Source organism: Carassius auratus, chromosome 30 (genome assembly GCF_003368295.1).
Source record: "Carassius auratus strain Wakin chromosome 30, ASM336829v1, whole genome shotgun sequence".
Lineage (NCBI taxonomy): Eukaryota > Metazoa > Chordata > Actinopteri > Cypriniformes > Cyprinidae > Carassius > Carassius auratus.
Genome location: NC_039272.1, coordinates 10,546,041 through 10,572,369, shown reverse-complemented (window position 1 = coordinate 10,572,369; position 26,329 = coordinate 10,546,041). Strand labels below are relative to the sequence as shown.

The 26,329-nt window shown below is 36.7% G+C and overlaps 1 protein-coding gene across 2 annotated transcripts; it reads left to right on the top strand.

Annotated features, from left to right (window-relative positions):
- The first annotated feature begins 524 nt into the window (after window positions 1–524).
- flot2a (flotillin 2a) lies at window positions 525–24,756 on the top strand. Of its 2 annotated transcripts, none has more exons than XM_026211293.1 (11): window positions 525–765; window positions 6,546–6,627; window positions 11,010–11,100; window positions 17,868–17,991; window positions 18,311–18,429; window positions 18,547–18,660; window positions 21,108–21,227; window positions 21,321–21,535; window positions 21,672–21,855; window positions 22,051–22,200; window positions 22,702–24,756. In XM_026211293.1, exons 1-11 carry the CDS (start codon window positions 717–719, stop codon window positions 22,738–22,740), a joined length of 1,287 nt encoding a protein of 428 aa, XP_026067078.1. In that variant the 5' UTR covers window positions 525–716; the 3' UTR covers window positions 22,741–24,756. The 2 variants fall into 2 exon arrangements, with proteins under 2 accessions (XP_026067078.1, XP_026067077.1); XM_026211292.1 differs by lacking the exon at window positions 11,010–11,100 and adding an exon at window positions 11,672–11,762 and having other exon boundaries at window positions 526–765.
- Window positions 24,757–26,329: the final 1,573 nt, after the last annotated feature.

The following is a 26,329-nucleotide window of genomic DNA, read 5'->3' as shown; positions in this document are numbered from 1 at the left end:
TGTTTACTTAATCCCTTAATGTAAGATTTGGGGTAAACCGATTTGGCTTGCTGTTAAAAAAAAAAAAAAAAAAAAAAACACCTTTCATTTTTGTGTACCTAATGCGGTTTAGGTCTATACGTTTAATTAACCAATCTCACATTTTTTTATGTGCAGGATGATAGCCTACTTCCGTCCTGGATTTTCTAGTTAAACAATCTTTGAAAACTAATCTTAAATTTTTCAAAATGAAGACCCGACATCCAAAAACGAAAAAAAACAACTCCTGGGTGTTGCCTCAAATTGCATTTGTCGTTAGCTTGCCTGAAGCTGAAGGACAAAGTAGTCAACTTTGAATTACAGAATTGATATAAATAAAAAGCCCATACCTAACCCTTTAAATACTCATAAAAGCATTGTATTGATGTTTTATTTATTTTTTTGTCTCCAAAAGCAACTAAGGTGTTTAGGCTCATTTACAATTGTTTGGCTCCCTCTACTGGAACGTTAGAGAATAACAAATGTAACATGTCTCGTAGTAACAGTCATCTCCGAAGGGCGGTGACTTCTGATGCACGCGAGCAGAAATCGGGAGGAATGTGGTGAACCCTAGACTGCTTTGAGTGCCTTTTGTCTTTGTATCTGAACGTTTTTAATACACTGTTCCATCGTCCTTGGGAAAAAACTAGTAATCTCACATTCTGTATAGCTTTTTAAAGCCTTCGTTCCGGAAAAACATGGGGAATTGCCACACGGTAGGACCAAACGAAGCCTTGGTGGTATCAGGTAACATATCCTATCAACTGCCTTCAGCTTTTCTCAAAGCAATCCGATTTTCGTCTGTAATTATGTCAATTTGAAATGTAGTTTACGTAGAATGTGCATGTAAATCATCATCATACATGTATTTTAAGAAATTAACGCATATTATCTTAAGCATTTCAGTCGAGTAACGTTAGTGTGTAACGTTAGCCATCCGTACTTGCCTGTTGCTTTGTAGTTTGTGTTGGATGAAAGAAAACAATCCATCGGTCGGCTTGTGTTGTTGTGCCTGTCTTATGCTCTTTTCTGTGTAATTTAGAAGTGCTTGCGCAATGAAATCGATTTTTTCTCCTGAAATCCTCTCGGTCTTGAATATCGATTGCGTGTAATTCTTTAGATTAAACACACGATTTACGTATTGTTTTTTGTTATTTTAGTTTTTTTTACTCTATGCATTTTATTTTTGTGTGATGCTGCCACGTCCATATTAGTTTAAATATTGTAAAGCCACCTTTGTTTGAAGACTAACGTTACTATAAAACGTTTTTCGCTGCAGAATAAAGTGCTCTTGTTTCATAGAGAGGGTATCAATCAAGACCAGGGGTGCCCAGTGTTGTTCCTGCAACCTTGATTAAACACAACTGAACCCTAGAGATGGGTCGTTCTTGAATAATTTGTTCATTTTGAACGAATCTTTAATGTGGCTCGTGACGAACGAGTCGTCTTGGGGTGTGATTCGTTCAGTCGCGCATGCGCAGCTTCCTATGAATTTGGGTTCTGTACTGAAATTAGTTCACCTGTTTCGAGTCTTCGGGTTTTTCGAGACTTAGGTCTCTGCAGAGCAAAAGTGGGCGTTTATCACCATATGGGTGTTTTGAAACTGCTGGGTGTTTCTGAATCATGCGATCTAAATGATCCCCCTTACCCAACCCCACCCCTAAACCTAACGTCACTATTACATCAACTAATCAGGTATCATGGTGTAAAAACACCTTGATCTCGTAACTCCCATTACTTTCCTGCAGAGACCTATACTTGGGTTTTTCGGGTCTTTCGTTCATCACGTGACACAGCCCCATAAGCTAAACATATGATGCTTTTATAAAGATAATATTTTGGTGTAACTGAATATGTTGACATGCTTTAATGTTCAAATAACCCATTATTTTTCAAATACTGTACGTTATTGTAGGTCCTCTATGCCCTGCCTCTCTTAAACTCATCACTGTATACTAAGTTCCTCCTTCTGACAAGTACAGTCTGCCCCTTTCCATTATCGCGAGCTTCATCTTTCAAAATTAATGTAAAGTCGATTTCTAATTCTTTTAGCTTTACCATCAGTTCAAGCCCGAAAGGGGAATAGAGTCACGTGACAGACACAGTGATGAAGCTTGTATGTTTGCAGTACACAATAGGGTTGGGAAGTTCGGTTCTTTTCCACGAACCGGTTCTTTCAGACAGTTCGATTCAATAAACTGGTTGAAAAAAAACGGTTCTTTTACGCTTGACATAACGACGTCAGTCAGTAATCATAACTTTAGTCAGTTAAAAACCTCATAATCATGAAAAGTTAACAATTAAGTATTGCAACAACGCACCTAAATACAGTAACAGCAATAATGTGCATACAGGGATTTAAGTCTTGAAGATATAAAGTAAATAAATTAGGTGTCATCAGCGCAGAAACCATTATCCACTTACTATAATCCATTGCGATTTATTTGTTATTAAATAAACATAAGTTTTGCCAGATTGCCCTTCATTCAAGCCTTCAGTTTACCCGTGCTCATAACATTAGCACAGAATCAGTTCAGAATCAACCACCAAAAGAATCAGTTCGGTTCAGACGTGCTTTTCACGCTGAATCACGAATTCACAGAATCATCAGCTCATCGGTTCTCAAATCGGACGAGTCCGAAGGAAACGGTTCTCAGTTCAGTGTACTGGTGATTCGAAAACCGATGCAACCAGTTCTTGACTCGAGAACGAGCACTGCTCCAACAGTGGGCGTGTACGTTCGTCATCGGGCTCTGCTCTGGGTTTATCTTCAGTTTTCTCTTCACAGCAGTGCAGTCAGTGTACTTTGTAAGGAAATGAATAACTCCGGGATATTCGTTTATTTTGATTCAGAGGGAGTGTCTGTCACATAAAAAACATTAACAGCTTAAGTCATTTGTCGATTAATGCTTATTGGAGACGCGAACCGTTTCAAAGGTTCAACTGGTTCACTAAGAAGAACTGGTTAAATCAAAAGATTCATTCGCAAACCAAGCCTCACTAGTACACAAGCCACGGAAGGTTAAGACGGCTGACTCCACCTTCTGACCCTGTCTCTCTTTCTCTCTCTCTCTCCATCTCTCCCTCTCTCTCACACACACACACACACACACACACACACACACACGTGACGCGCAAAACTCTGCATTTGAACAGTCAATAGCAAATACTTAAACTAATAACAAAACATACTTACAGTAGCTGATTCAGAAGTGCCAGTTTGTTGTAGAAAAGTCAGAATTACCTCCTCTCCTAAGTTCACAAAACGGTCGTCCATAAAATGCATTCCTTTTTTGTTGTAAGTAATCTTAAAGATTCCTTAATGCATCTACTTTCGGAAGGCCAAATAAAGTGCTTTTGCTTTCGCTTAGAGACACACAGCATCTCACTGACATGGCTGCTTCAACACTAACTGCGGTTACTGAAGCCACGCCTTCTTTCTTTGTGTGGACATTTGGGAGGCATTATGCAAATATTTCCATATAGTGACGTAGACATGTGGGGGCGTGTTTGAATGAGCCGTTTTAGGGGGGCGTGGCAGAGTCTTAACTTTGATAAAGAATATCTCTTTGGATTAGAGACTTTAGTCTTTGCAGCTTTACAGATCTTCTTTATGCACCAAGAGCTCTTAACACCCCAAAGAGAAAGGAGAAATTGAAATCGCATCATATGAACCCTTTAAATAATAATAAACAACTCTTTATTACCATTGTTACAACATTCAGTGTATGGAAAAGCACCATCATGACAGAAATTCACACAGGTAAACACTGTAAGAAATTAAAAGCTACAATTTGAAACTAGAAACGCATCACGTAACTGTAAGAGTAAATAATTATAATAAAGATGATGATGATAATAATAACTATGCACACGTTTGTAAGGAAATACATTTTTCTATCCAATGCTGTCACATCAAGTGACAAAAGAACAAACAACAGTTTGAAAGATGAACTAATCAATTCTCTTTCCGGCTCAGACAGCATAGGTTTAGTTTATGAGGCTATCACGTGATGAAGGAATGACTCAAACCCAAAGACGTCAGATAAGAGGTGAGGTGAGATAATCATAGTCTGAAGACCCAGGTAAACTATGAATGAAACTTTTCTGTTTATTAAAGCATTATAGTTTTTTTATTGTCTATAGTGTAATCAACATTTGTGTACTAGTAGACATATTAACATAATAATTACATTTTGCTAAAATAAAAAAATTGACAAAAAAAAAGATTTGATCAATTTGATGAACGAGACTCAAAGGTCTGAATCAGTTAAACGATCCGAACTTCTCTTCACTAGAACCAAATAAATAACATCTTCAGGAGCACTTGATCATTACAGGCAGGTGTGTCAGAAACTGAAAAATCTGGACTTGTCTACACAGTTCAAAGCCTTGATTTCTTTTTGACATTACTCATCTTCCTATTACTTTGTAGAAAGTAACAATTTTTGGTTAAATTTCTATTTTTAGGGGGGAAATCAGGCAGTAATGGGGTTATATAAATATAAAGTATAAATATAAAGCAAAATATAAAGGTTTTTATTCGATAAGAAGCTTGTTTTACATGAATTTACACGTTTTACATGAATTCAGTCTAAATTAAATATTGTTTAATTGCTGGATACAATCAAGATTGTCAAGACCTCTGACTTTGGCAATACACATTTAAGAGGGTAATGCAGGCATTCAGTATGAGCTATAGCTACTTTTATGGTTTAATTAATTGATCAAATATACCTGATAGAGGCATGAATCCCAGATATCAGACTACAGGAAGTCATAGCACACTAAAGTGTACACGGTCACAAAATTTGCTAGTTCTTTTATTTCTTACTGTACAGTTTCGTGCAGGGTTGTTTCCTCTTTGCTTAACTTGCCTGAACATTGTGTCCACATTGGTCATGTTTCATGAAATAGTCACATGACAGACACATGACAAACTTTAATGGGCCAGTTCGTCTGTCTTTCACGTGATTGATCAACAGCTGATTAAACAACAGCTGAGGATTGCACACTAATAGCTGGAGACATGACAGAAATTTGTTGGAATTGTTTCCAGATCCTCCATTGCAACATGAAGAGAGACAAACTCTGACTTGAATGGTCTGGGGACCAGACCCATATACATAGATTTGTGAGGGAGTTCCTCACATATCTCACCTTCCTAATGGTTGTTTACTGGCGTTTGCTGTTTGTACTTTACATCAGGGGTCCAGATTGATGCATAAACTTCAGGCTACATGAATGGATTTTGTAATATTGACAGCTGAATATATTAGATCCTAGACTATCTCCCTGATATCCAGGTCACCTCTCATAGTTGACCCAACAATATCTGCATTTGCACCTACACATAGCCTAAATATCTTGTTTCGTAAACTTGATATCATGGAGAACTGGAAGGTCTGTTTTAGACTTACCCTTCTAATTGCTTGCATCCCTTAGCATTACTTTGTTAGCCAAATCACAGTATGAGCAACAGACAGTATTTTACATAATGAAAATGAAATGCAAATAGAATGTGCATGTTCATGTGGCCAAAAGATGTGTATGATTTAATCCACCATTGATGGAAAAGATGTTTATATGATTGAAGAGTATTTTGTTTGTTTGTCTTGCAAATAATAACAGACATTTAGTTTAAATTATGGCCTTGGGATTCAGCTTCATAATCAAACTAGTCTGACCTTAGTATTTGAATCAAAATTCTGTGTTCTTGTACACTGTCATTCAGTTTGGGGTCAGTAAGATTTACTAATAAATAAATAATGTGTTATATTGTAAAATATTATTAAAAATTAAAATAACTATTTTCTGTTTAATATATTTCATTAAGGGAGTTTATTCCTGTTATGGCAGAACTAATTTTAATAGGCTGATTTGGTATTTGGGAGAAAAAAAAATCTTACTATAAATCTCGAAAACAGCTGTGCTGTTTAATATATTTGTGGAAATGGTTATCATTTAAACCATAACAATTATAAATGGATTTACTGTTACTTTTGATGCATCCTTTCCTTGTTGAATAAAAGTATACATTTCTTTCAAAATAAATCTTTTGAAGTGTTTGTAGTAAGACCTTCACAGATGCTGTACAGAAAGTTTTGTTGATCATTTCTGTAAACACTTAACCACCATAGTGGTTTGGTTAGACTGTAACTGCATTGGGGCTTTCCAGCGGCTTTCATTACGTGTGGTCATAATAAAGTTGCTGTTCAGTTAGCATTTTATAAACCAGTTTGGTGAGGCATGTATGAGGTTTTTACCTTTTTGTAGGTGGTGAAAATGGTGAGCGACCGATAGCTTGTGAAAAGGGCTAAAAGATTTAGATTATTATAATGAAAAAATATGATTTGAGTTCTTTAAAGAACATTTAAAAGAAATATTTAGTAACAATTCATATTCATTTTAATGTTATATTACCATTCTAGAATACCCCACATGATTGCAAGCATGTTTTAGAGTTTGAAAGTGAGATTAGTGTGGAATGTGTGTTTGTACTAAATACGCCGTGTTTATTTCCTCAGGTGGCTGCTGTGGCTCTGATGGGAAGAGCTATACAGTGGGCGGCTGGGCCTGGGCATGGTGGCTTATCACCGACATTCAGAAGTAAGATTGTACATTCACATTCACTCCTACGATTGTGTTTACTGGCTCACAACATAAACAAATCATTCTCTCACTGACTGAAGGACTTTATTCTCCATATATGTACATTTTAGCTGAGTGGGCATTTTAGAGACGAGTCACGGCATGCTTATATTTGTCTGGCTAGGCTATTTAAACTTGTGAGTATATAATATGTCGACTTTACAGAAACTCCAGTGTGCACACACCTGTGCCCATTGTTTTTATCCCAGGATACTAAAGAGATAAATAACTCTCTTTACTAGATGGGAAGTAACATTTCTGTTGAGCGCTCTTCCTTTCAGTGATATAGTCTTCAGCTTAGACAGCTTTCAGACATTAAACACAAACGTTGTATCATATATCAGTAGGGCTGCACAATTAATCGAATTTGTAATCGCAATTACAATTACAGATGACACAATTATGTAATCGTTTAAAGGCACAATTACACAAAAAAAAAGTTCACTTACATCATTCTGTGTGCATAAGATATGTTGTTGTTCTCTCTACAGATTATCTTAAGGGTTTTTTTCCCAATTGTTTGAATTTCTTTGTTTTAATATAACATAATACCATGCATATATTTACTTTGGTTTGGTTTCTCAGAAAAAATAAATAAATAAAATAATAATATTATATATGATATTTGAGGCTTAAAAAAAAAGTGTTTTTGAGTGTTTTTTGATATTTGAGTGTTTTCCGCTGGTTTATTTTGATATAACAATATGGCATGCAGTGGCTTCAAACAATGGCATAAAGCTATTAAAAAAATTATTAAATATAAATTGTGCTAATCGTAATATATAATCGCAATTACAATTTCAAGGGAATAATCAACAATTATGAGTTTTGTCATAATCGTGCAGCCCTATATATCAGTACTCAAGCCCATTAGACATTTCTTGGACCATAACTGTAGCAATAAAACATTTTCTGTCAAATTTTTCCCTTAAATGATGTTTCTTTAAAAGTGGGATTTAAAAAGATGATAATCCAAGGTTAACTGCAGTGTAAAAAGCCTATATGTGTCATTCGGTGAGGTACACAATGCTTGTAACTGTTAGAACATTAGCCAGAAGTCATATGTATGAAATAAGAAAACTGTTATCATTCTGAAGCATATGATTTATTTCCAATCCTTGTTTCTTTCTTTAATCATTATCGAGAAAGTTATGCATGTGCAATCTCTAATAACCATCCTGTCTTTTCTCTGATGTTCCTCTCCTGTTCATTTCTTTAAGTGTTTGCTGAGCTAACCTGCCTTTAATCGCTGGACTCACCCGTGTGTGTCTGAGCATCTGATCTTTCTCTGGTATCTCACTGCTGGGGATCATAAGATTATTATGCTTAAACAGCTCTGGAAATACAGATCAGTAGATTTGATCACATTCCAAGTCTGCACAGCGGAAGTAAGAGATCTCTCTGTGAATAACATCCCTATTCACAACGGTCACAGATTAAATTTGGTAATATAATATATATAGGGAAATACTGTCGAACTAAAGAAACCGTTGAAAGGTTTATTGGGAAGTTCACCAACACTTTATTTGATTTACCCAAACTGCCTGCTATCTGTTGACAGGAGTACAGGAAGTTGGTCATTTATCAGAGAGTCATGTTACAACACATGGATGTTTGGAAAAGGTCTATTGCAGAAATACAGCTATTAGCTTTAAATATAAAAGCTACACTGAAAATGCGTATTTCATCCTTTTATTGTTAGAGCCAATAGGAAGATGAACAACTGTCACTTTCAGGAAATTCTAAAGAGGGATTAAATGTCAAAAAGAACTGCAAATATGGGTTGGGTTCAGCTGAATACATAGCTTAGAAATAAAGCAAGGCTGGGTGGGATATCTCTTACCATCCCCCCTTCCTTGAAAAAGCATGTAGTAATCTAGTTTGCAGGCAGCTCTAAAAGCTACATTGATCTAATTTTAAAAGATTGAGAGAGCTGTAGGGCTTTCTGCAGCACAAAGGATACAATTAAACATTTAGTTGTGGATCCTACTGCATATTCTTGTGCATGTTGCCATTCGGAAATGTTTCTTTTCAGTCCAAATAAAGAGCTACTCTTTTTCTTTCTACTTTATTTTTTAGATACAAAAAAAGGAAATCAATTAGTTTGAAGTATATAGAAAGGGGCCATTGATGAGCAGGCCATACTCACTGCTCACATCAACTATATTGGTGGATTGTGCATATTTAACATTGTAGATATAGGCAGAGTCCTAGACTATGGTCTCTTGACTGTGAGCTATCCTGTGTTAAATGGGTTTGGGCTATATTAGGGTTGAGCTACAATGACCTAACAATCCACTAGAAATAGTATGCCATCTGGGCCCCTTCTTCCACCCCAAGTCAGTTAGCTTGTGCTGAACTGCAAGGACTTCAACACTTGGACAGTGTGAAACATTATAAACCTGCAGTGAGTGACGGCTTTAGTGATTATAATTGGATCTTTATTATATTATTTGTTTTGTTTATTATTTTAAATGTCCACATTTTTATAGCAAAAATAAAGCTGGAATACATCTGCCCTGATTATAGTCAGTAGAGTTGATGCTAGTTGCCAAAAGAGCCGGTATTTTCATTTACCACGTGTCTCCATTGCCGTGCTCTGCATGACTTAGGTCTGGTAGTATGTGAGATCCTTAGTTGTTTAGTGGTTCTCAAAACAGGTTCTCCAGACATGACTTAAAATTATTTAAATTAATTTATTATTAATATATTTAAACAATCTAACTTAAAATGCTTAAAAACATAGTCTAGATTTAAATTGAATCATATATGTTTTTTTTTTCCCCTCAACGGCTGAGTTATTTGGTTCTTGAAACTTCACAAACTGAACTGTGGTTAATTTTCCCTTATTTACCCTTAATAATCAACTGTATTTGCTATAAGTATTATTGGCCTGTTAAAGGGTTAGTTCACCCAAAAATTTAAATTCTGTCATTAATTACTCACCCTCATGTCGTTCCAAACCCATAAGACCTCCGTTCATCTTCTGAACTCAAATTGAGGTATTATTGAAGGAATCTGAGAGCTCTCTGACCCCTCCCATAGACAGCAAGGATCCTTACACAATCAATGTCCAGAACCGTAGCAAGGACATCAGTAAAATAATCCATGTAACCTCAGGGGTTCAACCATAAAAAAAGCTATCAGAACACTTTTTGTGCACAAAAGAAAATAACTAAAATTTTTAATTAACCATTTATCTCCTCCGCATCACCCTGGCGCCACTTTGGAGATTATCTACAGTATTTGGAGTGTCAGCTGCGACACACAAATATGTTTCTACATTGTTTTTGCTTTGATCTGAATGAAAACTAAAATAATCCATGTGACGCAGCTGACACAAAACACCATGCGCTTTTTACGTTCAGTGGATACTCTCCAAAATGGTGCCAAGGTGACACGGATGAGAAAAATTGTTGAATAAAGTCTATGCTTTGAATAAAGGCAATGTTTCTGGACCTTGATTGTGTAAGGACAGTTGCTGTCAATGGGAGAATCAGAGAGCTCACGGGATGCTTTAAAAATATCTTAATTTGTGTTCCGAAGATCGGAACGACGTGAGGGTGTGTGATTAATGATAGAATTTTGGGTGAACTATTCCTTTAATATAATAGGGGCTTTTGGGCAATAAGGGATCTTTTAAGTGAAAATGGTTTAGAACCACTGTATGTGTATGAGACCCAGTTATTCTTTGTAACCATTTACAAAGTCAGCAAGTGTAAGAGGCTTAGTTTTTTAATACCTGCTCAGATTTTGAGTGTATTCCAGCATTAATTTAGTAACAATTGTTATCTTTGTTTGAATTGTTAGCCTACATAAAGAATATGTGATGCAGTTGACCTGCACACCATTTTTATATTGTAATGAAAATTCTCTTAGAATTATACTAAAATCTATTTAAAAATGTACAATTAATCATTTTTTGTGCAGCATTTTGTCCAGATCCACCTGTAGCATAAACAACTTCTCAGAAATGGAAACTGCTTTGTAATAAATGGTTAAAAGAGTGATCTAGGGGTGTGAGTGTCAGAAAGTAGTGCAAAACTAAAGCATAACAATTAGACTAAAGACATCCATTCTGAGTCTGTCATGAGATTTCAAAGATAAATGACATGATATGAAAGATCTCTCCATACGCAGCAGACAGCGACTCCCTGATGGTCTGGATTTAACTGCAATCAACACCTGCGCCCATCCTCCCTAACCTTGAACCCTGACCTCAGTCCTCCCCTTTCACATATGTTAACACACTGATAATATTGTGCTGTCCTGCCTCCCCTCCTTCCCTCCCTCCTCACCCTCTCTCCCCCTCTCCTCCACCCCCATCTCCCCCCACATAGAATGTCTCTGGAGATAATGACCATCCTCTGTCGCTGTGAGAATATCGAAACTTCGGAGGGTGTCCCCTTGGATGTGACAGGGGTCGCTCAGGTAATCATACTGAATGAAACAAGCCAACCTAATGAGACAGTGAGAACAATTTCAAGCGCTCAGGATGTTCAGGACGGTGGCCTGGTTACATTTCCTAAGTTTCACACATACACATGCTCTCAGGCTCTCTTCCCCACTCTTGTTTTGGTCTTCCTCTGCAGTGAAGGAGAGCCAGTCATCTCTCACTTTCCTTGTCTGGAGTTTGTCTACACAGCGCTCATGGCTCATGTAACTAATGTCTCACGTCAGCCTGTTTTGACTGTTGAGTCTGCAATGGATGATGAAATTATAAGATGGGCTTTCGGGAATATTGTGGGTTGGAAAATAATCTTTAAGGTTCTGGGAATCTAAATCCAGAGGTTGCCATTACAGCCCGCGGTCAAAACACCTGATTTGTGCTGACCAAGTGGTTGTGTCTTCATATTTTCACCCTACAGATTCATTTTGTGTTTGTGTTTAGCTCCACGTCTTTCTTTAATCCCACCTTTCCCTTTTTCACGCCGCTTGACATTCTTCCCGTAGATCATAGCCAACTTTTTTGGTTTGTTTCCCTTTTTTGCGTTTTCCACAGGATAACCCTTGAGATTATGACCCTGCAACCCAAGTGTGAGGATGTAGAGACAGCGGAGGGGGTAGCTATTACTGTCACAGGTGTGGCACAGGTAAACCACCTTACCTCACCTAACCTCAGCTCCAAATGTCACTTTCAGGTTTGCCAGACTGGTTTCAGACCCAGCACCTCTTTATCATGCTTTTCCCTCTCATTCCCTTCCCTCTTTTTCTGGACTCTGAATTTGATCCCCTCCCTCAGGGATAAACAGTGCCAATCATAGTATGTTTACCAGACTGAGGGTTACTGGTTTGTGCTTGACATGATGAACTGTTAAAAAACTGTTGTCGGTACTTACTAAATGCTCATTTGCTTATATTTTTTGGGGGAAAGCTTTTTCTGTAAAAAAAAAAAAAAAAAAAAACCTTTTCCAAGAATGGCTCTGTTCGAGTGTTCTTGATGTATATACTACCTACATAGGCTGAAAAATAACTCCTATACAGTAAGTGACTTTAACCACTAGATGCAACCCAGGATGTTCTATGTCCACAGACTCTGAATTATGCCTGTCTATGGCAACACTTTTGAAGCCAAAATGAAGGTATAGTTCACCCAAAATTGAGCATCGTTCCAAACCTGTAAGACCTTTGTTTATCTTTGGAAGGACAATTACCGTATTTTTCGGACTATATGTCGCACCTGAGTATAAGTCGCATCAGTCCAAAAATACGTCATGACGAGGAAAAAACATATATAAGTCACACTGGACTATAAGTCGCATTTATTTAGACCCAAGAACCAAGAGAAAACATTACCATCTACAGCCGCGAGAGGGCGCTATATACTGCTCAGTGTGGACTACAGGAGCACTGAGCAGCATCTCTGGCGGCATAACGCGCCCTCTAGTGGCTGTAGACGGTAATGTTTTCTGTTAGTTCATTTCTCTTGGTTCATGTCAAATTAATTTTGATAAAATAAGTCGCACCTGACTATAAGTCACAGGACCAGCCAAACTATGAAAAAAAGTGTGACTAATAGTCCGGAAAATACGGTAAGATAATTTTGATGAATTCTGAGAGCTTTCTGACCCTCTGCAGATGATAATGGAACTACCAGATTCAAGGACTAGAAAGGTAGAGGACATAGTTAAAGTAGTCCATGTGACAATTTCTTCAATGATCTCTTCCAGGTCAGTTTCTGCCGCCATTCACGAGAGTACCACGTGTGCATTCCTCTGCTTATAAACAAAGCTCAGCACATCTGGGTTGATGCTGACTCTGGTGTCAGCAGCACCAAACGCATTCATTTTGGTACTCTCGTGAATAGCGGCAGAGACTGACTGGAAGAGAAGAAGTTGTTTGAAGAAATTCATTTCTTTTGTTTTCTTTGAGCACGAAAAGGACTCTTGAAATACTGATGTCACATGGAGTATTTTAACAATGTCCTTACTACCTCTCTGGGTCTTGAATGTGTCAGTTATGGTGCTGTCTGTGCAGGGTCAGAAAGCTCTTGGATTTCATTAAAAATATCTTAATTTGTTTTCAGAAAAGGTCTTGGTGGTTTGAAACGACATGAGGTTGAGTATTTAATGTCAGAATTTTTGGATGAACTATCCCTTTAAGTAATCAACAAACAAAACTACAATACAGCAAGTAACAAATGCCTTCTTAATAAAGTTAAAATTTATTAAGCAGCCTATTAGATTAAGACATTAACAATAGTCAATTATGAGAATTATTGTAACAAAGCTTTATGAAATAACTACATTTTACCACATTCAAATCTTTTCTCATGACATTACAAAGGTCAGGTGGTAAAAATTCATAGTTTACAAGTTGTAATTACAAGTTCTACAAGGACATGAATGCTTTTTATGTCAAAAAAATCAAAATCTCATGCTTTAATTGACCTCATCAAATTGGGAGTGTCTTTGCTGCAAACTAAATTTTAGAACAGAGCCCAAAAGTTGCCACATTCTGTGACCTTCATGTTGCTGAAGTGAAGATGTTACAGGTGTTTTTAAATGTTTTCTTTTTTTAAGCATCTAAAGGCTTTCCTCAAACCGACAAAGGAAATCTGGATAAAATTATATCTTGATTAGTTTCATTCTTTGATTTCTTTACCTTGACATTTTATTGATTGCTATTGTTTGTCAGCGTGCCAAAACTTGCAGTGTGAAACTGACCACGCATGTTTACTCTAATGCTCATTTCTCTGCTCTTTTGAAAATAGGAAAATAGCTATTTCACTGTTAACAACTGAGCATTTTGCATTACCAGCATTGCAAGATTCTACTTTTTAAGTGATATTTTCTCTCAGTGAATACTTAGTCTGGTGTGAACAATGAGAGCATTATAACTCAGAGGCATTCCAGCCATTACATTGCATTTATCTCTGGTAGTCACATGTGATCGGATGAGGAACTTAAAATAGACATTCCACAATTCGGTCTGCATCGAGGCTTGAGCTCAAGGTCTCCATAGAGAGACCGTATGATTACATTCGTCTACTGTATAAAAAAAGTGAAAGCTTTTCAATAAAAATGAGTCTAATACACTGCTTTGCCCTGCATGTTATACCTAGGGGTGTAATTTGAACATTTTATCATTATTTTTTATACGTTTATTAATAGTCTCTTTGTCAGCAAAACAATATTTGCTGATACCTTAGAACATACACATTACACATTATGATTTAAAACGGTGAACTTGCAAATTGAAAATTCTGTAGTTCAATTGGGGCATCCACATAAAAAATACTAAAACAAATGGGGGAAAAAATCAAGTTATCTGTTATCTGATCATTGGTTTGTCCAATGAGATATTTTGTGTTGGATCATATTGTTAGTCTCTCATTTGATTGATTGTCAATCCCTATCAATTTATCATTACATCCCTAGTTATACCCCCTCAGTTTTAGAGCAACTGTGGGAAGTCTGTCTCATGTCATGTGTTTTGTAAATGGAGGCCTTGCAGCTGTTGAACTAATGGACCCACTTATCTGTTGACCACCCAGTCCTCTGCAATATCCGCCTCCTTGAGTCTGTTTTCTATTATGTATCAATACTTATACTAGCACTGTGGGTTTGGGTTGTTTTTTGTTTGTTTGTTTTTGGGTTTTTTTCCATGTTCTAAATAACTGTTCTCAAGAAGAGAGTCTCTTTTTTATTTTTTTGTTTTTTTTATACATCCTACAACACATTTTTTAGTCTTGCCCTACTTTCGTTTTCACTGTGTTGCACGATTGCCGTGGTTCCCACGAACACAACATGTGAATGCCTCTTTTTGTTTTAGTTTGAGGAAATTGTTGTAACCAGTGCATGCAGCCTTCACTTGAATGCTTGCTAAAGCATGGCTCCCCATGTTGACTGTAAATGCTACAACATTACATTGTTATTGACATTTTTGATTAACATCTGTCCTGAATGACTGCTGATTCTGAAATAACTCAATTAGACTCCATTAATGATTAAATTCTGTTATATTAATCTTTTACACTAGACTATAAAAGACTGTTCACACCAAAGCATTCAGCAGAAAAAAATGTCTGTTCAGACCAATTTTAGAAAAGCAGAAATGCCCTGGTTTTGTAACAGCGGCAGCTTGTAACCAAAAGTACAAATGTTATAGGTTGGCCAGTTTTATTTCACCATGCGATCAAAAAGATCATCTCTACATGAAAATGTTAAAATGTTTATTGCATCAAATGTTTGCACTGAATATTAATATTTGTGTGAACTGTCCTTCATTCTGAGAAATACAAAAAAAATTATTTCAGAATTTATATTTGGAAATATGGTTCCAGACCTGGAACATTTATCTGGATCATCAGCCATACTAAACCAACTATCATCAGATGCCATTCACAGGGCATTAATCCTGTGGAGACATTTGAGATTCATTTTTTGGCTAATGTTTTCCCCCACCTACGTTAGTGGCATCATTCTGCTGTGTATTGAGATGCTTGTAATATACCACATCTTTAACTGTTTGATGACTGCTTGACTATGGTGAGGATGCACAAACACCCTCTTGCCAGCGTTCACCTTTGACACTGCACTGAAATCAGCTTTCGTCATAATCATGTACTGCTGAAATAACCAGGCCACATGCAATTTTTTCCAGCTATGGAAAAAAAAGTTTTTATGTTTAAATGGGAAGCTGGTTGTAGTTCAGTAGAGAGGGACGGCTTCTAGCCAGAACCTTAAACCTACAGAAACTCACCTCTCTCTATCTGATGCATGATTTCATTCTCCTTTCCTTTTCACAGCCATGGAGAGAGATCGTTTTAAAATGCGTCTCATAGACTCCTAACTGGTGAATGGGTGGAAAATCCAGGCCTTTGCACATAGGTTGCATTAGAAATGTCTTTGGGTTATTCCTGACATTTATTTTATTTTTATTTCTTTACTTTATTTTGACTTTTTTTTTTTAGTTTGTTATCCCATCAGGTTTGGTTCAACCTTTACATGAATTGTAAATTCCATTAAAGGGATAGTTCAATCAGAAATGAAAATTCTGTTATTAAATACCTTCTTGTTGTTCCAAAGACCTTTGTTCCCATGCGTGGTACTCTCGTGTATGCATGTTGAAGACTGACACGAAAGAGAAGAAATTGCTTAATAAAGTCATTATTTTTGTTTTCTTTGCACACACAAAGTATTCTTGTGGCTTAATAATATTTAAGTTTGAACCACTGATGTCACATGGGGTCACATGACATTGCTAAAAAGAACATTATTTTAAGTGTTTGGTGTAAAACACTTAAATCACTTGCATTCAGATGGAGCAGCACTTAATAGACAGAGCCATAGTTCGTTGACAGGCTACATAATATCGCGTTCAGAATCGCATGCGATTCATTGTCTATTAAGTGCCGCTCCATTTGAAAGCAGGTGATGGACATTTACCGCTAATCACAGAACCGGCTTTACTAACGAGACACGCATGACAGTCGCATGCGATTAATCATGCAGCCCTATTGTATTGCCGTCTCCCAGCAGGACAAGACTCAGTCCAGCTGCTTTGCTCTATCACATCCCATCATTGGTTCTGTTTTAGCAGTTCAGTCAATGTACTGTTATAAGTTACTGATTAACTCTGGATTATTTTGTGTCAGAGGTAGTGTTGAGCACATAACTTAAACCAAATAACTTAAGTAATTTATTGGACAAAACCAATAAAACCTATTACAAACGTTTGTTGCATCCAGTGGGGACAATTACTCATTATAATGTTATGCTGTCTTTTTACGCGTTGCGTTGCATATCGTGATGCTTAAACATAAAACCATGTCTGCATTTGTGATCAGAGAAACAACAAACAACTGGCCTACTTACACTGTTCAAAACTCAAGTTTGAATCTTCATTGGCAATTTATTTAAATATAAAAAATGTAACGTTACTTCCAGGCTGTGAGTCATAAGCACCAGTCTGTCCTTCCAAATTTGGAATTGCCCCACTTTATAGAAACAGCCTTTGTGCAATAGACACATTGCAGGCTACTGGTTTCTGGAAATGATCCTCATCCTTCATAAAATGCACAGCACACATCTGAATATTTGGGTTAAACTGTTCTGTTAATATAATTGTAACAATTGTACAGTAGCAATTGTGATATAACTTAACCACTGATTTCTAGTTGTGTCAAACAAACAGGTTAGTATTACTGTCTGTGCAGGGTCAGAAAACTTTTGGATTTTATAAAAAAAGTCTTAATTTGTGTTCTGAAGAAGCACAAAGGTCTTACCGTTTTGGAGCGACATGAGGGTAATTAATATCAGAATTTTTATTTTTGGCTGACCTATTCCTTTAATTCATACTAGGACTGGGTGTTATAGAAAAACGTTTTTATACATTTAATCACTCTTGCACTCTATTTTTAAAATCTCAAAGAATAAATAAGTAATTACAAAAAGTCATAGCAATATTCACAATATTACTTTCTTGAATTTTACATCTATGTAAATGAATGAATCTTTGCAGCAGATTTTATTGTGCTTAATGTCTTTGCCTCACACCTGCAAAATATGCTTTTATATGTTTCAAGTGTTGATCTAATATTATATTTAAGAAGCTAGAAGATTCTGAGTGTCTCTGAAACGTTTTTCTGTATTATATAACAATTCATAACCTCAAATGTGTACAGTAACACAACTGCCGACTGTTCTACTGTCTGAGTGTATTATATACCATGACTATATGTGTTCTGCTACCAGGTGAAGGTCATGACTGACAATGAGCTGCTGGGTTATGCCTGTGAACAGTTCCTGGGCAAGACCGTGGCAGAGATTAAAAGTGTCATTCTGCAGACGCTGGAAGGTCACTTGCGCTCTATTCTGGGTGAGTGACGCCTGACATTTTTGTTCATCTCAAATGCGACTCTTACCTTCACTGTAAAGAGTTCAGACCGTGTGCAAAGTTAGTGTTAGATCGAAAGTTCATACCAGATGAGCAACATGACAAGCAACCACTCTTTCAACAGATATCTCAAAGTTTGGGATGTTATGTGTTTAAAAGCTTCCTCTGCTTTCACACTGCATTAAGAAAATACATAAATCCTTTATAATGGCAAACTCCAGTCAATTTCCTGGAGCATGAAAATGAGGAAACTGAAACATGACTTTCACATCCTCACAATCTCATTTGCCTTTGATTACAGGGACTCTGACTGTGGAGCAGATCTACCAGGATAGGGATCAGTTTGCCAAGCTGGTGAGGGAGGTGGCGGCACCTGATGTGGGCAGGATGGGCATTGAGATCCTAAGCTTTACTATCAAGGTATGCTTACATTAATATGGAGAGTGTGTGTATATTTGTGTTTTCGACAATCAGTCAGTGTCTTTCAAATCCATTGCAGCTGTCAGGGTGTACATGTTATTGTTTTTCTCCCATCAGGATGTGTATGATAAGGTGGAATATTTGAGCTCCTTGGGGAAATCCCAGACTGCTGCTGTTCAGAGAGATGCTGACATTGGTGTAGCTGAAGCAGAGAGAGACGCTGGAATCAGGGTGAGCTGAAGAAATAAAACACTCCTTTTCCATGCATATAGTCAAAATAGAGCCTGAAACTCTTAGCAAATTGAAATACATAATTTGGAAAAAAGAAGGAAAAAAAAGTTGCAAATAAATGGTCAAGTGAAAATATAAATAAGTTTTATATCCATTTTGTTAGAATATAGAACTTTCAGATTAGAATAACTTGGGACATAGCTGAAAAAATAAAACATAACTTTAAAAGTTTGGTCCCAGCTATTTATTTTTTATTTTTTTTATTAATTATTACTTTTTATTCTGCAAAGACACATTCAATTGACTTAAAGTGACAGTAAAGACTTGTGTTGTTATGAAAAAAGATTTCTTTAACAAATTAATGCTTTTCTTTTGTATTCATTAAATAATCCTGAAAAAGTGTGTCAAGGTCTCAACACAAATATAAGCAACTTCAGCATTTATAGTAATGATAAATGTTTCTTGAGCACTAAACCAGCATATTAGAATGATTTATGAAGGACCATGTGACACTGAAGACTGGAGTAATGGCTGCTGAAAATTCAGCATTTTCATCAAATTAATAAAAAATACATTTTAAAATATTTTACAATAAAAACACTTATTTTAAATTGTAATATTATTTTACTTTTTTTTACTGTATTTTTGATCAAATGAATGCAGATTTTTCATTTATTTATATATATATATATATATATATATATATATATATATATATATATATATATATATATACAGTCTTGTTCAAAATAATAGCAGTACAATGTGACTAACCAGAATAATCAAGGTTTTTAGTATATTTTTTATTGCTACGTGGCAAACAAGTTACCAGTAGGTTCAGTAGATTGTCAGAAAACAAATGAGACCCAGCATTCATGATATGCACGCTCTTAAGGCTGTGCAATTGGGCAATTAGTTGAAAGGGGTGTGTTCAAAAAAATAGCAGTGTCTACCTTTGACTGTACAAACTCAAAACTATTTTGTACAAACATTTTTTTTTTCTGGGATTTAGCAATCCTGTGAATCACTAAACTAATATTTAGTTGTATGACCACAGTTTTTTAAAACTGCTTGACATCTGTGTGGCATGGAGTCAACCAACTTGTGGCACCTCTCAGCTGTTATTCCACTCCATGATTCTTTAACAACATTCCACAATTCATTCACATTTCTTGGTTTTGCTTCAGAAACAGCATTTTTGATATCACCCCACAAGTTCTCAATTGGATTAAGGTCTGGAGATTGGGCTGGCCACTCCATAACATTAATTTTGTTGGTTTGGAACCAAGACTTTGCCCGTTTACTAGTGTGTTTTGGGTCATTGTCTTGTTGAAACAACCATTTCAAGGGCATGTCCTCTTCAGCATAGGGCAACATGACCTCTTCAAGTATTTTAACATATGCAAACTGATCCATGATCCCTGGTATGCGATAAAGAGGCCCAACACCATAGTAGGAGAAACATGCCCATATCATGATGCTTGCACCTCCATGCTTCACTGTCTTCACTGTGTACTGTGGCTTGAATTCAGAGTTTGGGGGTCGTCTCACAAACTGCCTGTGGCCCTTGGACCCAAAAAGAACAATTTTACTCTCATCAGTCCACAAAATGTTCCTCCATTTCTCTTTAGGCCAGTTGATGTGTTCTTTGGCAAATTGTAACCTCTTCTGCACATGCCTTTTTTTAACAGAGGGACTTTGCGGGGGATTCTTGAAAATAGATTAGCTTCACACAGACGTCTTCTAACTGTCACAGTACTTACAGGTAACTCCAGACTGTCTTTGATCATCCTGGAGGTGATCATTGGCTGAGCCTTTGCCATTCTGGTTATTCTTCTATCCATTTTGATGGTTGTCTTCCATTTTCTTCCACGTCTCTCTGGTTTTGCTCTCCATTTTAAGGCATTGGAGATCATTTTAGCTGAACAGCCTATCATTTTTTGCACCTCTTTATAGGTTTTCCCCTCTCTAATCAACTTTTTAATCAAAGTACGCTGTTCTTCTGAACAATGTCTTGAACGACCCATTTTCCTCAGCTTTCAAATGCATGTTCAACAAGTGTTGGCTTCATCCTTAAATAGGGGCCACCTGATTCACACCTGTTTCTTCACAAAATTGATGACCTCAGTGATTGAATGCCACACTGCTATTTTTTTGAACACACCCCTTTCAACTAATTCAACTAATTGCCCAATTGCACAGCCTTAAGAGCGTGCATATCATGAAAGCTGGGTCTCATTTGTTTTCTGAGAATCTACTGAACCTACTGGTAACTTGTTTGCCACGTAGCAATAAAAAATATACTAAAAACCTTGATTATTCTGGTTAGTCACATTGTACTGCTATTATTTTGAACAAGACTGTATATATATTATATCAAACTGGAAATTTTGAAAAGCAGGTGGTGTGGAACTTCTTTTCTAACATTCCTTGTTCTCTTGTTCTAGGAAGCAGAATGTAAGAAGGAGATGATGGATGTTAAATTCCAGGCCGATACAAGAATGGCAAACTCAAAGAGAGAGTTGGAGATGCAGAAGGCTGCCTTCAATCAAGAAGTGAACACAAAGGTAGGGCTAAGTTATTCCTCTGGTTATTTTAATACTATTTTAATACCCAAAACACAACATATATAATCATTCTTTCCTTTCCTTCTATCTCAGAAAGCTGAGGCGCAATTGGCCTATGAGCTCCAGGCAGCCAAGGAGCAGCAGAAGATCAGACTGGAGGAGATAGAGATCGAGGTGGTTCAGAGGAAGAAGCAGATCACCATTGAGGAGAAAGAGATCGTCAGGACAGATAAAGAGCTGATCGCCACCGTGAGGAGACCAGCTGAGGCTGAAGCCTACAAGATGCAGCAGCTCGCAGAGGCACAGAAGTGAGCAACACCAGTGAAAGGGAATTAGAGAGGTTTATATATAAAAGTGGTATATTTAGTCTAAGGGAGCCAGGTAGAAAAAAGGCAAGAACAAAAGTCTCGTGAACTCATTCTGTCTTCTGCTCCTCTGTGTCAGAATAAAGAAGGTGTTGACTGCACAGGCTGAAGCGGAGAAGATCAAGCGTATTGGAGAAGCAGAGGCCGGCTCCATTGAGGCTGTGGGTAAAGCCGAAGCAGAGAAGATGAGGCTCAAAGCTGAGGCCTATCAGCAGTACGGAGAGGCTGCAAAGACTGCCCTCGTCCTGGAGGCTCTGCCAAAGGTGTGTGGAAGTCTGGGAACATATTCGGAATTTGATTACAGTAATTACAGATGCATTGTTTTTCAGTTTGTACTTTTTCTCTCAACTTTGATCAGACCTCTCCAACACTTACCAGTAGTTAAAATGCAAATATAAACATTTAAGCTGAGTGTGTTTTCATTGTGTTAACTTGTCGGTGATTTTGTATCATCACAGATTGCTGAACAGGTGGCAGCACCCTTGAGTCGTACCAATGAGATTGTGATCCTGAGCGGCGACGGTGGCCGTATAACTGGGGAAGTGAATCGTCTGTTGGCTGAACTGCCGGTGTCTGTAAACGCCCTCACAGGGGTGGATCTCTCCAAGGTGAATACATATAAACTATAACTTCTCATGTAAACTACTGTTCAAACATTTAAAATTAAGGCTGCATTGATTTGATCTAAAATAGAACTGTAATATTCCGAAATACTGTTACAAACATATCTGTTTTTGATTGTAATATATTTAAAAATGTACTTTATTCCTGTGATGACAAAGCTGAATGTTCAGTGGTTATTATTCCAGTCTTTAGTTTCACGTGATCCTTCAGAAATCATTCGGATTTATTGGGTCCACATACAAACAAAGTATAAATTTTTACTCATCGCAAACTTTAAAATATTAGTGTAGGCTCTCATTAATATGTTCATAAAATAATAAGTATAGTACTGTTTAGCATGTTATACATCAAACCTGATTATTTTTTGGCATTAGTATTTTTTTCAGAGGTAGAACCGGATTAGGGAATGAATAACTGGCAGGATCACGTAAAATAGATTGTTTTGTCTGTATAAACATGTGAATGAATGTGTCGTTTCTCTACAGATCCCTTTGCTTCAGAAAATGACCAATCCTCAAGCTTGAACATGCTTCTTCCACTCTGCTGCCTTTCCAACACTCCCACATTGATTGCCTTGAAAAGAAACATAAGCTGTTTTCTTTTTACAGAAATAAGGAATTGTTTTTTTTAGACCCCTGGTGCCTTACCTCTGCAGGACCAGAATTTCTGCATGTGCTCTTGTTTTCGTCACTTATATCCTATTTTGTTTGTTTGTTGAAACAACATACCTCAATTATTGTTAATCGCATAACTATTTCATAAAATTCACTAGTGGGAAGCTGCAGATGTGTGTGTATCTAGTGATTTAGAGTATCTAAAAGTATTTCCATTTGACTGGGTAGCTAAGGTTGTATTCAGTTACGCTTATACGATGTACTGTATGAAGATATATAGAAGTATAGAGTAGAATAGCTGTTAGGTTTGTTATAGCATGTTTATTGGATTGATCAACTGGGCCATTGAAATCATTCATCATTGTGAAGACATTTCTGTTCAGGTCAAATAGTGACAGCAGTGAGGAGAACTGACTTAGTTTATCTAATCAATGCATTTAAACATGGGTTCATTTGTAAACATATTTTTGTATAGGTCAGACAGGAAGCACTGTGGTATTGTTTTTAAAGTAGGATGAAAACTATCAATTTTGTATTTTTTTTTTTTCAACTTTGCTTTTAGCGTTGTAGGTTGTATCACAAGTTCACTATGCAGTTGTTCATCTAAAACTATGCCATGTTATTCATAATCATATCTGTATGTATGTTCTTTGAGAATGTTTTGCCCATTTTTGGAGAATAAGTAGTGGTCCAAATGCATTTTTACCGAGACACCAAGCAAAGGCCAAATCACGCTGAATTTAGCAGGGCTTTAAAAAGTCTAAATCTTTATTTTTTCGTTGCAGAAATCCTCTGATATAATTTACCTCACCCGATGTTTATGCAGATTATGAAGCTTTGGTCCTCTACCATTAGCTGCACGTAAGCCAAACTGACAGTACAGAACCCTGTGCACTCTTTTGTTAAATCTAAAGAGATTGATACTGTGCAGATTAAATTGAACATCTACCATGTTCATAGCTCTGTGCCTTACAGAGTTTTTCCCATATTGAATAACTTATTTTTAATTCAGTGATGCAGCTTGATTATAACGGGTCTTCTCTTCATTGTTTTTGTTTTAACCATGATATTTTAAATAATGTCACATGTATTCTTTGTTCCTAAAGTGCTAATTATCATCATCATCCAGATTGTAAGAGCTCTGTCAGGTATATGTGAATTAACTCTGCTTAAACAATTTTTTACCTGATTTTCAGCTTGCTATTGGGTTATGAAAATACAAATCAATTTGCCAAGCGTCAGTAGGTCAAACAGTATATCCGGATTTATCTTACATTGCTGCTGAATCGTAAATGATTGGGTCTTTTGCTCATTGGTAATCAGATGCCAAATATAACTTTTTTTTAATTTTTTTTATAACAGTACACTTTGGCAAAATAATTTGTGAACGAATGTTCTTTCTCAGAAACAAGTTAATACAAATTGATGATCCATTTTCATACATCAAAATAAAGTGTGTTTGTTATTTTACATCAATATCTGTTTCAGCTGGGAAAAGGGGAACTGCTTTAAACATGTAGCCATTGTTTTTAAGATGTTGCACACATTTAAAATCAACTTCAGGCTTCGAAAAACTTTTCTATGCTTAATCAAACTAACGAGAGCTGATGTTGTAGAGTTGTGTGATGTTTCCATCACTAACAATTATACTGAGAGTGATATATAGCAGTGCATATAGTCAATGCCTATAGCTTGTTGTAAAATAAATATACAATATATGTATCTTATAAGAAATCTGTTTCTGATCAGTCAATAAAATCTTCTTGATTTGACTTTTTTTGCGTGTGAAATATTTGCTGTTTTACACTAGACTGAAAGATGCACAGCAGTGTCAGTAGAGTGTATGCTGTTTGTAAAGGCAACTTTACATTGCTAAGAAAATGTATAGTTGTGATAACTTAAAAAAAACTATTTAGGTTTAATGTACAGTATTGTTCAAAATAATAGCAGTACAATGTGACTAACCAGAATAATCAAGGTTTTTAGTATATTTTTTATTGCTACGTGGCAAACAAGTTACCAGTAGGTTCAGTAGATTGTCAGAAAACAAACAAGACCCAGCATTCATGATATGCACGCTCTTAAGGCTGTGCAATTGGGCAATTAGTTGAAAGGGGTGTGTTCAAAAAAATAGCAGTGTCTACCTTTGACTGTACAAACTCAAAACTATTTTGTACAAACATTTTTTTTTCTGGGATTTAGCAATCCTGTGAATCACTAAACTAATATTTAGTTGTATGACCACAGTTTTTTAAAACTGCTTGACATCTGTGTGGCATGGAGTCAACCAACTTGTGGCACCTCTCAGCTGTTATTCCACTCCATGATTCTTTAACAACATTCCACAATTCATTCACATTTCTTGGTTTTGCTTCAGAAACAGCATTTTTGATATCACCCCACAAGTTCTCAATTGGATTAAGGTCTGGAGATTGGGCTGGCCACTCCATAACATTAATTTTGTTGGTTTGGAACCAAGACTTTGCCCGTTTACTAGTGTGTTTTGGGTCATTGTCTTGTTGAAACAACCATTTCAAGGGCATGTCCTCTTCAGCATAGGGCAACATGACCTCTTCAAGTATTTTAACATATGCAAACTGATCCATGATCCCTGGTATGTGATAAATAGGCCCAACACCATAGTAGGAGAAACATGCCCATATCATGATGCTTGCACCTCCATGCTTCACTGTCTTCACTGTGTACTGTGGCTTGAATTCAGAGTTTGGGGGTCGTCTCACAAACTGCCTGTGGCCCTTGGACCCAAAAAGAACAATTTTACTCTCATCAGTCCACAAAATGTTCCTCCATTTCTCTTTAGGCCAGTTGATGTGTTCTTTGGCAAATTGTAACCTCTTCTGCACATGCCTTTTTTTTAATAGAGGGACTTTGCGGGGGATTCTTGAAAATAGATTAGCTTCACACAGACGTCTTCTAACTGTCACAGTACTTACAGGTAACTCCAGACTGTCTTTGATCATCCTGGAGGTGATCATTGGCTGAGCCTTTGCCATTCTGGTTATTCTTCTATCCATTTTGATGGTTGTCTTCCGTTTTCTTCCACGTCTCTCTGGTTTTGCTCTCCATTTTAAGGCATTGGAGATCATTTTAGCTGAACAGCCTATCATTTTTTGCACCTCTTTATAGGTTTTCCCCTCTCTAATCAACTTTTTAATCAAAGTACGCTGTTCTTCTGAACAATGTCTTGAACGACCCATTTTCCTCAGCTTTCAAATGCATGTTCAACAAGTGTTGGCTTCATCCTTAAATAGGGGCCACCTGATTCACACCTGTTTCTTCACAAAATTGATGACCTCAGTGATTGAATGCCACACTGCTATTTTTTTGAACACACCCCTTTCAACTAATTCAACTAATTGCCCAATTGCACAGCCTTAAGAGCGTGCATATCATGAATGCTGGGTCTCATTTGTTTTCTGAGAATCTACTGAACCTACTGGTAACTTGTTTGCCACGTAGCAATAAAAAATATACAAAA

Excerpts from the sequence above, each read along its gene's own strand:
- flot2a (XM_026211293.1), top strand. The coding sequence starts at position 717 with ATGGGGAATTGCCACACGGTAGGACCAAACGAAGCCTTGGTGGTATCA. Across the intron at positions 6,628-11,009 it reads CTTATCACCGACATTCAGAA|AATGTCTCTGGAGATAATGA; the intron begins GTAAGATTGTAC and ends CCCCCCACATAG. Across the intron at positions 21,856-22,050 it reads TCCTGGAGGCTCTGCCAAAG|ATTGCTGAACAGGTGGCAGC; the intron begins GTGTGTGGAAGT and ends GTATCATCACAG.